At 46.9% G+C, this 12,852-nt stretch overlaps 2 protein-coding genes across 2 annotated transcripts; both read left to right on the top strand.

Annotated features, from left to right (window-relative positions):
• Positions 1–679: 679 nt before the first annotated feature.
• On the top strand, positions 680–10,053 carry LOC117188123 (glycogenin-1). Its single transcript, XM_033391471.1, has 5 exons — positions 680–770; positions 5,070–5,380; positions 5,438–5,727; positions 5,795–5,975; positions 8,606–10,053. The coding sequence occupies exons 1-5, from the start codon at positions 764–766 to the stop codon at positions 8,819–8,821; spliced, it is 1,005 nt and encodes a 334-aa protein (XP_033247362.1). The 5' UTR covers positions 680–763; the 3' UTR covers positions 8,822–10,053.
• Positions 680–12,782, top strand: LOC108158484. The gene is made up of 3 exons (XM_017290792.2): positions 680–770; positions 11,388–12,635; positions 12,701–12,782. Exons 1-3 carry the CDS (start codon positions 764–766, stop codon positions 12,766–12,768), a joined length of 1,323 nt encoding a protein of 440 aa, XP_017146281.1. The 5' UTR covers positions 680–763; the 3' UTR covers positions 12,769–12,782.
• Positions 12,783–12,852: the final 70 nt, after the last annotated feature.

The raw sequence follows: 12,852 nt of genomic DNA, 5'->3' as shown, positions 1-12,852 counted from the left end.
TGAACAGCAACGGACCTTAATGCCTCCCTGTAAGACTGTGGTTATATTGATGGACAGCTATCGTCGAGGCATGATTCCATTGTTTGTAGGTGAGAAGCAGGCGTTTCAATCGGCTTGGGTTGCAAGAGGATTTTGGTGTTGTTGTTGTTCGGGATTTTCCGCTCATCAACTGTTTTCGATTTTAAATGTGCGCGCTCAAAAAACAGTGCTGGTAAGTGCTCTTAGCTGAGCACCAATCGTGATTTTCTTTTGCTGTGATATTCGCACATATTCGCTCTCTCCTCTCCACCAGCCGGTCCAGAAATGTACATATAGCCGGCGTGTCACAGCCAAGAGCCAAAGAAGAAGCAGAAATGAAATCCAAGCGAGTGTAATGCTAAATAAATTTTCTCTTGGCGCCTTCCTCTTCAACTGGCGGCGAACGCACCCTCCCTCTTCTCATGCTCGCACACACACACACTTTTGCGAACAGATCTCCCGCCGGCTTTTGCGGTTGCCTTCTGCCTGCCGTCGGCTGCGTCCCCCGTTTTCATCGGTACATAGCATTTATTGCCCACCGCAGCGCCACGGCCGTTTCATTCTCTCGCCATCGCTCGCCCCAAACGGAACGCAAACGCTCCCCCTAGTTCGACTCTGACTCGCTCTCGGCCGCCGTGTGAAAGCTTAACGGGCACGCCCCACCCACCCCGTACAGAAGAATAAAGGACTCGCCGCCGCGTGTGCTTTAATTTAACGAATTTAAACAAAAAGAAAACCTAACAAAATGAGCCGTAAGTTTCAAAATGCACTACTCCCCCGCAATCGTTGATTCGGACGCAGAGTGCAGCAGCCACCAGCAAAAGGCAAATGCGAATAAAGAAAAGAAAAAGTGTGTGTGTGTGTGTGTTTATATGCATGGCATGGCTGCAGCTCCAACTCAAACTCCAACTTCAGAAGGAACCTGCCCCAAGTGGATGCTCCTTGCTCTTTCCTGCACTTGTTTTTATTAATTCCACAAACTACCGTTAAGCCTCGCCCCGCTGCAACTCTCAAATTTCATAACATTTCGCTTGGAAGAATTCGATTTAGCTAAAAATTTTAGTTTTGAAAACTTTGTTACTTTTGTGCGTGCGTTCCTTTTCAACATGATCTGCTGGGCTCTGAGCCGGTGTGTTGATGTGCTCTGAAGTCGTCAGTCACGTCACTCACATGCAAATGGATCCAAACACTTGTGGAGGCGAGGCTCCACCAAAAGTTAGTTTTGGATGTCGAAAATCCTCATTTTATTGATAAAATGATATAATTGATGGATGTAAATATTAGAGATTAGAGTGGCAAAAAGTCGATAGCAAAAACGTGCAACGAGATCGATAACGAGTCTTTTTTTGTTTTGTTTTCATTTTTTTCTTCCACCGCTTTCGCGGATTCGCACACACACGTAACTTCACGTTACATTCACATTTACTTTACTTTACATTTTACATACATACACGTCAGTTTGCGACATGACCTTAATTTGACCCCGCGTTGCAACAAGCCAAAATGACCTTGATTTGACCTGCGTCTCGACACGATTTTTTTTAATTAAATTTTTTTTTAATTTAATCAAACCAATCATTTAATTGATTTTTATCACATATTCTTATCAAAACACGCTTTGTTTATACTTTTTTGGACAACAAACAAGATAATACTCGAATTACGCTAGATTTTTAAAAATTATTATTAATTAATTAATTAATTATAAATTAATATATTTGATCGATTAATGCTAGCCACCTTGTCTTGCTCAGACTCCTTGTATGTTTTCATATTTTTTCCAGTATTTTTAGAAGCGGTCTGTATAGAATTCCGATCCGTTTGATATCAAATCTCAATTTTTTCACAGTTTTTTACATAAACTGCTGACAACTGATAAGCGTTATGTTATGGCAGGCAGGGGAAGGTAGAGAGAGAGAGAGAGAGGAAGAGAAAGAGAGACCAAAAGAGAGAAGCGCTTGACAGTTATGCTTTGAGAAGGAGAGGGGATGGGGGGCTAAGGGGATTTGTTGTGACTTGATTGTCGCCGCATATTGATTTTTTGTTGCTCCACTTTTAGCTCTGCTTTCTGCTCTCTGACCCAGTAGCGCCAGGCAGCATCAAATCAGCTTTATCAGCGTAATTTCCGCATCTCTCACATCCCAAATCCAAATCAAAATCCCATTGAGATTCGCCTTGGCATGTTTGAAGATGCACTAAACACACTATATATGCACATGATCCTATAAGTCTATATATATTCATTTCATAGATGTTTTTCTATTTATAACGCTGTTATACATATTTATCGCTCGGAATTATGGCTGGCGACAGGCGCTAACAAGTTTTGTTCGCTCGAAAATATCTATATGTATTTAATTCTCGAAAAATCTTTTCACACGAAAATGAAACATTCCTTGTTTCGGACCAAAAGCCGCCCACTATATACATATTCCCCAAATTTCCACGATCCATAAAATCTGCATGAGTTTATGCCCGCATTAATCATCGGCCTCTGCAGCTGTGTGTGTCTGGGTTTTTGCCCATGGGGGACTTAATAGGATAGGGATCTCCAGCAGAAGCAGGCCACCGCTGAGGTGCCTGTACCACTGCATCGCTACCAGCAGATGCCGCAGGGGCTGAAGATGACTATGAGGCTGTTGTTGTCGCGCTACAATTTCATTTCATTTCACATTTACCCGGCTATTTTTAGTGGTCTGTCTGCTCTTTCGGCAACGGCGGACACACAGATACATTCGCCGTCTAGCAGATACACACCTCATCCATGTGTTCCCGCAGAACTTGTTTCTCGCCTTGCACTCGCCAATTTGTGCGTTGGTGTCGCCTCGCCGGTCGCCCATCCCATCCCTCATTCTTCGTTCCACATTCCCCCACTGCACCCCATGTGGCATTTCTGTGGATTGGCAAACGGGTTTCGGGGCTGGGATGTGTGGGCATGGGAATGGGCGGAGCAGGTCTGGGCCCCTCAAGGCCTCGGGTCTGTCATTCACATAATTTCCGACACCATTCATGATGAGCCTTTCCCCAATCTGATAGGTGATACCCCCCATCATGCCCCAATGAGCACTCGCTCAACCTAGACCTAGACTCAGAAGGCGGCCCTTTCACGCTCTCGCTTTTGACGGGTCGTTTATCAGCTTTATTGTGCTACTGTCATACGTACTACTGCGCATGATAAAAGAGCGCAGACACTCGCAGGGTCTGTTGGAAGAGAGAGCGAGCTTCCGGCAAGAGCGAAGCTTAAGCTTTCTACACTGGAAACAATTAGCTGTCAAAGAACGTGCTAATTTATATACGAGTATTTCTAAGTTTATGTTTAAGCATATTTTTAAGGAAAATGTCGCGTCGCCATTCCGTTTGACAGGTTTCAACATTCTCAACAGTTGTGGAGGTCTAAATTTAGACCAAGTGTTGTTTATTTTATTTTATCTAAATCGCCCGATTTATGGGGCGGAGTGAAATTCCTTTTGATCGTTTTCTCTTATTGTCTTGTGAATCTTTTTTGTCATTGTGTTTTTTTCGTATCTGGTAAGTCAGAAGTTATTAAAAACCATTCTCGTTTCGGCCCAGAGTAAATGATTTCATTTTTATTTTAGGCACTACGAATCATGAGAAAAGAAAGCATAAGCCCCACACTTGTACACATACACACACCGCACACACACACGCACACACAAGCAAACACATAAGTTGTATATAGAAGAAGATATAGATGGAGGGCCAGGCAGAAACCACGATCGAACCTCATCACCAGCTGCTGCTCAAAAGCAAACGAATGCAATGTTATCCAACCGTATCCGTATCCGCATCTGCATCCTCATCCGTGTCCGCATCCGTACCCGTACCCGTACCCGTACGGATGTGTGTCCGTAGCAGCGAGAAGGTAGTTTTTGTAATCCATCCACTTTTTGTACTCCACGCTTTCACCGCTCCTTTCAAGTGCGCTTCTAAATCCAATGAATACAGAACTCTCTAATCTAATCTGACACTTAACCCCACTAAAGTTAGTCCAACCAAATGTACAAAGATTATATATACTACATCACTGATATACATACATATGTACATATATGTATATCTACAAATGATCTCTGATTTTGTAGCACTTGATACCAAACAATAATGTTCGAAATTCAACTTGTCAATAATCAAAATTGGAAATAAAACTATAATTAATTTGTATCTCTATTTTAACTCTAATGAATTTTTAATTTTCAACACAACAAGAATGCATGGATTAATTGCCATTAATTTTAACATCATTTCTGAGGGGTAACCAGGAGAAATGGAAGGTACTCCAGGAGAACAAGAAGTTGGGGAATGAATAATCCTTAACTAACCAAACCGGAAGAGATCAACTAGTTGATCAACCCCACAAACCCACAGATTTGTAAAAATATACCGAAAATCTAACCGTAGAAACTAATTCCACAACAAGTGAGGAAGGGAATATATCTAGGAAACCGCATATTCGCCAGCTCCCCACACTGATGTACATCTCGGAGATAAATTATCATATATTATATTCTATCTATAGCTTTCGCCCAACTAAACGCCAACTACGCAAAATTCTAATTGCTCGTCCAACGTTGCCGTTGCCGATGCGCCTGAAATATGTTCTGCTCGATTTTCGCCAATTCTTTATGATTTGTTCTATAGGTCTTTGCTTTTTATTTTGCGCTTTACAGTTGTTGCTTCTCTAACAAAAGCAAATGAAAATTCGCTGCATGTGGATGCCGCGTGCCCCGCCCACTGCTGACGCAGATTGGGATTCGCACACGTCCGCAGATACCATACATATCTATCTGAATGGGATCTCTGTGCTTTTCCATATGGCAAAAGAATGCTTATTTATTTATAATCTATACCGTGGATGCTCTCCGTTGTTTTATTTGCCGAATCCGAAATATGCAAACCGCTAAAAAATGAAGCTGCTGCTCTGAAACGTGCCTTGTAACTGCAATCGTGGCAATATTTACACATGTATCTCCCTCCAAGCCGGCTATCCGTATCTAAAACATTTCCATTCGATTCGTCCCTCTCCTCCACAGAGTTCGCTTGGGTGACGCTGACGACAAATGACACGTACTCCCTGGGTGCCCTGGTGCTGGCCCACTCCCTGAAGCGGGCCGGGACCGCCCACCAGCTGGCCGTGCTGGTGACGCCCACCGTGTCGGAGGCGATGCGCGACAGACTTAAGGACGTGTACAATGTTGTACAAGAGGTGAATGTGCTGGACTCACAGGATGCGGCGAACTTGGCCCTGCTCTCCCGCCCGGAACTGGGCGTGACGTTCACAAAGCTGCACTGCTGGCGTCTGGTGCAGTTCGAGAAGTGCGTCTTCCTCGATGCAGATACCTTGGTAAGATCCACAGTCTACTCCTAGTGCTGCTCCTTAACAGTCTCCTCTTCGCTGAAGGTCCTGCAAAATGTCGATGAGCTCTTCGAGCGCGAGGAACTCTCGGCTGCTCCGGATGTCAGCTGGCCCGATTGCTTCAACTCCGGCGTGTTCGTGTTCAGACCCAGCCTGGATACCTTCGGCAAGATCACAGAGTTCGCCATAAAGAACGGCAGCTTCGACGGCGGTGACCAGGGCCTGCTGAATCAGTTCTTCGCGGACTGGGCGACGGCGGACATCAAGAAGCATTTGCCATTCGTATACAATGTGACGGCCTATGCCTCCTACTGCTATCTGCCCGCCTTCAAGCAGTAAGTCGACCATCCCAACCCCTTCCCGTGGGACTAGTGGCTAATCCTTCGCCGTTCCTCCTTGCAGGTTCAGAGATAAGATTAAGATTTTGCATTTCGCCGGCAAGCTCAAGCCCTGGCTGATCCAGTTCAACTCTGAGACGAAGACGGCCGCCGTGTCCTCGGACTATGCCCACGCCCAGGACCTGATTCAGCTCTGGTGGAACATCTTCTGTGATACTGTGATCCAGTCCCTGTCCAGCGAAATGGTAAGCGATCTCTATGGACTCTCTTTATCTGCATATCTGGATACTCCCCGCCGCGCTCGTTCGATTTCCAGCCTCCTTGCTCCGACTCTACGTATCTTATCTCTTGTTTGAAATGTATCAAATGATAACAAAAACCCAAAGCTAACACCAGAATTTGTATTGTTCTAACCCAATGTATTGCCCCCACCCCACTTTGCTTCGTATCTCAATCCGCTAACCGCAAGAAAACGCAAGGAACTGTTGCTAGTGATAAGCCCGACGCAGCCCAAGCAGTCCAGGGGTTCAATCCAGAGGTAAGAAGATCTGTAATAGCCGATAGCACTCCTCACCCACAAGATTCGTAGATCTGTAGAGCCCCCAAAGAGCACAAATCCAAGTGTAAATATCAATTATCTCTTTATTTACTTTGCCAATATTTATTTATTGATACATCTCTATCTATTCACGAAGCATTGTAAATAACCCGCCAAATATTTCTCAGATTCGATCTATTATTTGCTATTTCTTGCCGATAGCTGACCTCGTTTTCCTCTCTATATCATCTCTCGTTCCTCCTTTGTTCCACTTTAAAGATCTGTTGTATGTATGTCTTTTCTTTGGTTTGGGGTTTACTTTCGGTTTTCGATTTTCGATTTTCTGTTGATTTTCATTCAATTAGCAGCTACGCCCCAGAGTAACCTCTTTTTTAGACAGACAGACAGACTCGCGAATTGAATTTCTTTTCACATATTGCATATATTTTTTTGTAATATTTGTCCCACTGTTCTATCTGTGTGTGTGTGTGTGTAATTGTCTTAGTGTGCTCTTTTCGTTTCTGTTTTTCTAATTTGCATCAATTTGGCCGAAAGCCAGGGAAATGTTTCGGTCTACGCCATCGATAGATGGAAATGATTCAGGGATGGGTGGGTGCCAGAAATCTCTCTTGAATCATTATAGATCCTCCTATATCCCATCCACACACACACCCACACACACCACACACAAGCATACACACGCACACAGTTTTTTTTTTGTTGTTTTCCTTTCACTCTTTCTTTTCCCTTGTGTCTGTGACTGTGACTGTGTCTGTGTCTGTGTATTTCCCTTGTGTTTGTTTTCTTTATTTTTGCAAATTGATTTACTTTTCATTTACTTTTATTTTCCAACTCTTACTTTCCTATGTTTTGCGCATTCTGTAAATTCTGTAAATTGCCATAAATAATACCCGGATCGCTATACTCTATAAACCCGTATCGTATCTCTAACATCGCATTCGCCAGTGGCTTTGCTTAAACCTAAGGCACTTGCAAGGCCGCTCCGAGGCGGACCACCGGCCATCGGATGGGCAGCACGAGTACTACCAGCAGCAGCAGCAGCTGCACCACCTGTTGCACGTCCGCGAGTTCCGCGATCCTTGGGCAGATTACTACGAGAATCTGGAGCGGAGGCAAGAGAGCCCAGAGCCGGAGCATGAGAGTCACCATAGCGACCATGAGCAGGACAATGAGCATGCAAACGATGACGAGTGGACAGCCCCCGACGCATGCCCACAACCAGAACCACCGTCACCACCCACCACTCCTACTCCTACACCCACTGCCAGCACTGCCTTTGGCAATGATAATGCCAATCCGAATGGCTATGCAACTGCCGAGAAGCTCACGTCCAAGGATGTGAATTCCAATGAACTGAATGCACACCCAATCCCACCAGAACATGCCAAGCCCTCGCCCACTGCCACTGCCACAGCCACAACCACTGCCACGCCCTCGCCTCATCATTCCGCGCGTAGTCAGAGAGTAAGAAAGAGTTCGAAAAAAGAGCAGCCAGAAGTCGCAGCCGGAGTGCAGCCTGAGGTAAAGGCAATCAATCTCTCTGGCCTCCGACCCGAACCCGCACCCGCACCTGAACACCCTCCAAACACCAAACACCAATCTCCAGACCCCTGCATTGGATAGTGGTGTCCTAGTGCCTGTCCTAGTGCTAGTGCTAGTGATAATGTAATCTCATGGTTTCGTGCTGACCAGTCACTGTTTTGCATACGAATTGTCATTGTCATTGTCATTGTCCTGCGTCCTTTTCCCACCGTCCTTTGTCCATTGTTAGCTATTGAATGGCTCATGTGGTGGCTGTCCTCCGCCTGGGGATGAGTGCATCTGTTGATTTATTAGTTTGCACTCGCCCGGTTGAACGTGAACAGCAATTCATACGGCCGCCATCGTCATCATCATCAGTAGAAGGAGTAGAAGCCATCTCATCCTTGTGTTGCATGCCATTTCCAGCTCTCTCCCTCTCGTATCGCCTCCATTCCGCATAGTAATCTACCACAAGGTCGCCCGGACATGAGTTGCAACCGTAAGCAGCAGCAGCAGCAGCAGAAACAGCAGCAGCAGGAGCCGCACCCGCAATGCATCATGATTTATGCCTCGAGTAGCATTCTGTTGTCATATTAATCATACGTCCTGTGTACCGTAGAGTGTCCCCAACTAACATTTCAATGTTGTCGCCTGGCTAATAAATGTTTAATTTGTAACCGCACACAATGCATGTATGCCCCAGCACTCCAGCAACCCCCCCACCCCTTGAACACCTACCCGCCCAACCGAAAATAGTTTTAGAGCCCCCACTCACCTTCCATTGCCTACTTTCAGGCTGGTCTGGCTGGAGCCCTGTCGCAGCTGCAGATCGGTGTGCAGCGGTCGCCCGAACAGGAGGCCTACGAGAGTCTGATGCGGCGCCAGTGCTGGGAGTCGGGACAGATCGACTACTCGGGCGCCGACTCGTTCGACAACATCTGGAAGAAGATCTCGCAGACGCTGGACAAGAAGCCCGAGCCGGAGACCGACCAAACCGGTAGTTCATCATAGACACAACACAATAAAATAGAATCGAACCTACACGTAGAACAGAACAGAACAAAACACAGCAGAAGAAACGCATAAACCGTTCGTTTTTCGTCGTTTTGTTGCCACTTTTTTGTTACGCACACAATCAAACACACACAGAGATACCCCCTCACCACACACACACACACACACACACACACTTAAAGAGAGGCAGCGACAGCGGCAGAGTGCTGTCAATTTCAAGGACCAAAACTCTAATTGAAATTTAAGGTTTCATGAGCATGCTGAAGCGCCCTTCTGTGCCAAAAATGTTGTCGAGCGAATACTTCCGAGTGTCATAAATGCAATTTTTATTTGCTCCCCACCAACACACGCACACACACACACACACACACCCACAACCACAACCACTCACACTCAAACACGCTCCTCGTGGCAGCAGGCAGGCCATCTTGTTAGGGAAAGTGAGGCGGAAAAAATGAAAAATACGCACAGAAATTTTAATTAAGTTTTCAAATTAAACTTTTTTCACTCACTCGTGTGGCTGCTGCTCTCGACAGCAGCCATGTGGCACTTGGCACAGTTGCCACCTCTCTGCATCAGCTCCCACACATACACATAAACACGCCCACAAAACTTGGCCCCGCCACAAACTTTTACACTTCATTGTATTTTAATTGAAAATGTTGTACTTTTGCCAGTACTCGTACTCGCACTCGTACACGTACTCGTACTCGTACTCGTACGTGTGTTTACCGATTTATGGCGATGACTGTTCATCTGCATCCACAAATTCATTGGAGCATAAATACTCTCTCCAGCAGCCCTCTCCCACTCCACGTGTTCCCTATCCCCCTAAACATATGTAGATAGATATGTTTTCAATATGAATAAAAATCAAGCAAAAGTGTGTATAAATAAATCTAGAATAAAATAAATCTCCAAAACTGAACTCTTGTGGCAGTTGTGTCTCTGTCTGTATCTGTATCTGTATCTGTATCTTTGTGTGTGTGCCTTGCCCCGTCAACCCCTTCCATTGCCACATCTTCAGATGTTTGTTTCGAGTGTTTTTTTTTTGCAGTGGAATGCTAATATATTTTCTATCTACATATATATATATATACTCGTACCATTTATGTTATAATTTACTTTGGAATATTGTCTTAATATTTATTCAAGAACCACAAAGAAACCCCAACCACAAAAACTACAACACAAACACCTTGTGACATTTGTGAAATTCTGTTTTTAAATGTGCATTTTTATTTTAGTCCTAAGTTGTATCCCTTCGTCAGTCAGTCAGACAGTCAGTCGATCAGTCAATCAATCGGTTCGCAACTGAGAGTTTATTTTTCTGCATTTGTCACTTTTCAGTTGTTTACTTTTAAGCCTTTGGGAAGTGCACCACTGCACCACATCCATCTATGCCACCAACCATCCATCCATCCACCATAGAATCTTAGCTGTAAGAGCCAGCACCTCATCAATTCCATGCGCCACCATCCACTCTCATTGCATCTCACTGTCGCTGTAGATAAATCACATGAAAATGATATCGAATGTCGCCCTAACACTAACCACATTTTCCAGATAACGATACTGACACAGATAATGATAGCGATAATGCTAACACACTAAGCTTAAATCAATTGATAATCGAAACCGCAATCAAACTGGTGCAGCATCCAACTGAACCGCAAAGGACCTCCGACAAGCCTCAAGGGAAGCCCAGCCCTCGTCCTGGTCTGCAGCCGGTGCCTGTGCCGGTGCCAGAGCCGCAGCCGGAGCCTGACCAACCGCCTCGCCCCAGTCCCCGCACAAAAGCCGCAACTAACAAACTTGCAACTAACGCTGAGAGACCTGCTTCCGGCTCGGTCACTGTTTCCACACAGCATCCTCAGCCACAGATGCGACAACAGCCACAGTCCCAGGCCAGGGCCCAGGCCCAGCCCCAGCCCCAGCCGCAGCCACAGCCACAGGCATCCCAGACAGCAGAGACGTCGAGCCAGCAGCACATCACCATGCAGCAACAGCCGGGGAACAGTGGCAGCTCCAGTAACAAGGCCAGCCGCCAGCGGGCGGTGCGTAAGTTTAAATAGCAATTACTGAACCTGCTGATGCACTACAGCTGCCTGCCACACCTGGCGTGTCGGCCCAGGCGGTTGCAACTGCATTTGGATCCCGAGCCCCAACCCGTGCACGTCTAAGCAGGAAACAGAGCTGAGAGAGGCCCCACCCCAACGAACAGGAACGAATAACTAAATGGAATTGAATCGAATCGAATGGAATGCTGTGTAAATCGCTTACTAACCGCCAGGCTGCCTTAAGGAGGAAACCAATTGCAATATCGTAGACTCACCTAGGAAAACTTAGTGATAGGAAAACTAATAATAGACGTAAGGCCTCAAGTGCTGCGGATACGCAGATGCAGCGAAACTAACCCTAACACTAGACACGACTATTAACCCCCACCACACACACACGCTCGATGTTAGGAATGGAATGAATGAATCAATGGTTGCGTAGACACTACACCCAGACACTGGTCCACACCCACTAATCCATCCACATGAAACCCCCATCACAGAGCAACTGACTTCCGCGGACATCCAGGATGGTAAGGTGGAGTTCGACAGGGCGACTGGCGCCAGCACCCAGTACAAGCTGATCGAGGGCGGATACGAGATGATCACCACCACGCCCCAGCCGAATGGTACCGTGAAGACGCAGGTGCGGACCTTCTGGGACCCCAAGCCGGTCAGCCAGGAGGACCTGTTGAAGGAGCAGCAAAACAAGAAGCTCATCCAGAAGCGGCTGGGCAAGGAGATCCGCATCGACGAACGCACCACGATGCTGACCCGCGCCATCGAGGGCGGCTACGAGGAAGTGTACACCACCATCAACGAGGACGGCACCAGGAGCATGCGCACCAAGACCTTCTACGATTCAGTGCCCACGGAGGTGAATGAGAACACCACCACGAAGGTGAACAAGAGCAAGAAGAACGTGACCCGCAAGTCGTCGGTGGACTCAACCGACTCCACGGAGTCCTCTCGCCGCGTCGTCCAGAAGGTGCAGCAGCAGCAGAAGAACGTGGTGCAGAACTCCAGCGACCAGCAGTCCAACTACCGCGAGGACACAACCATCGAGAGGCGTGTCTCCGTGACTCAGAACATCGAGATCACGGAGAACAACCGCACGGTGCGCAAGAACTCGCTGCAGGAGCAGAACATCAAGGCCATTACCTCCTCCACCTCCTCAAGCGACAAGAAGCAGAAGAAGAAGCCCAAGTCCTCGGCCCCACCACCGCCGGCGGACTTTGTGCAGAACGACAGCACGACCGTGGCCTCCAAGCGCGTGCCCGGCGGCGTGGAGTACACCTATAACACGCAGCTGGAGTCCGGAAAGACCATCACTACATCGAAGACCGTCTACGAGGAAGAGGAAGTGGAGCTGACCGAGGAGGAGATCAGGCAGTACAAGAAGACGCTCAAGGATGCCGAGAAGCACAAGAACGTGACCTCCACCAAGAAGCTCAAGTCCGAGTCGGGCACCAAGAAGATTGTGCCCTCAGAGAATCCCGGGGATGTCACCACCGTTGAGACGATCAAGATCGAGGGCGGCACCGAGTACCACTACACCACCGTCACCGCTGAGGGCATCGTTAAGAAGGCCGTAAAGACGGTGTTCGATCCCGTGCCTAGTGCTAAATTGAATCCCGATGACACCGACGAAGAGGAGATCATCGAGGAGTACGAGGAGGAGATCATCGAGCCCGGAGAGAAGAATGTCAAGACCATCGAGACGGTCCGGCAGTTGCCCACCAAGTTCGAAGGTACATCCCTAATCCAGATTAATCCCTAATCCAGAGAAAATCTCATATTCTTCTTTCTTTGACAGAGGAAGTAACCATCACCCACGAGAAGAAAGAGAAGAAGGTAAAGAAGTCCATGGTCATAAGCCATTAGAGATCGCGCACAAACACAAACACGAACACAATACACACCCACACCCACACTTACACAAAGATGCTTCTGTATGATCCCTAACCC

This window comes from Drosophila miranda, chromosome 3, assembly GCF_003369915.1.
Source record: "Drosophila miranda strain MSH22 chromosome 3, D.miranda_PacBio2.1, whole genome shotgun sequence".
Lineage (NCBI taxonomy): Eukaryota > Metazoa > Arthropoda > Insecta > Diptera > Drosophilidae > Drosophila > Drosophila miranda.
This window is presented reverse-complemented; position numbering and strand designations above follow the sequence as displayed.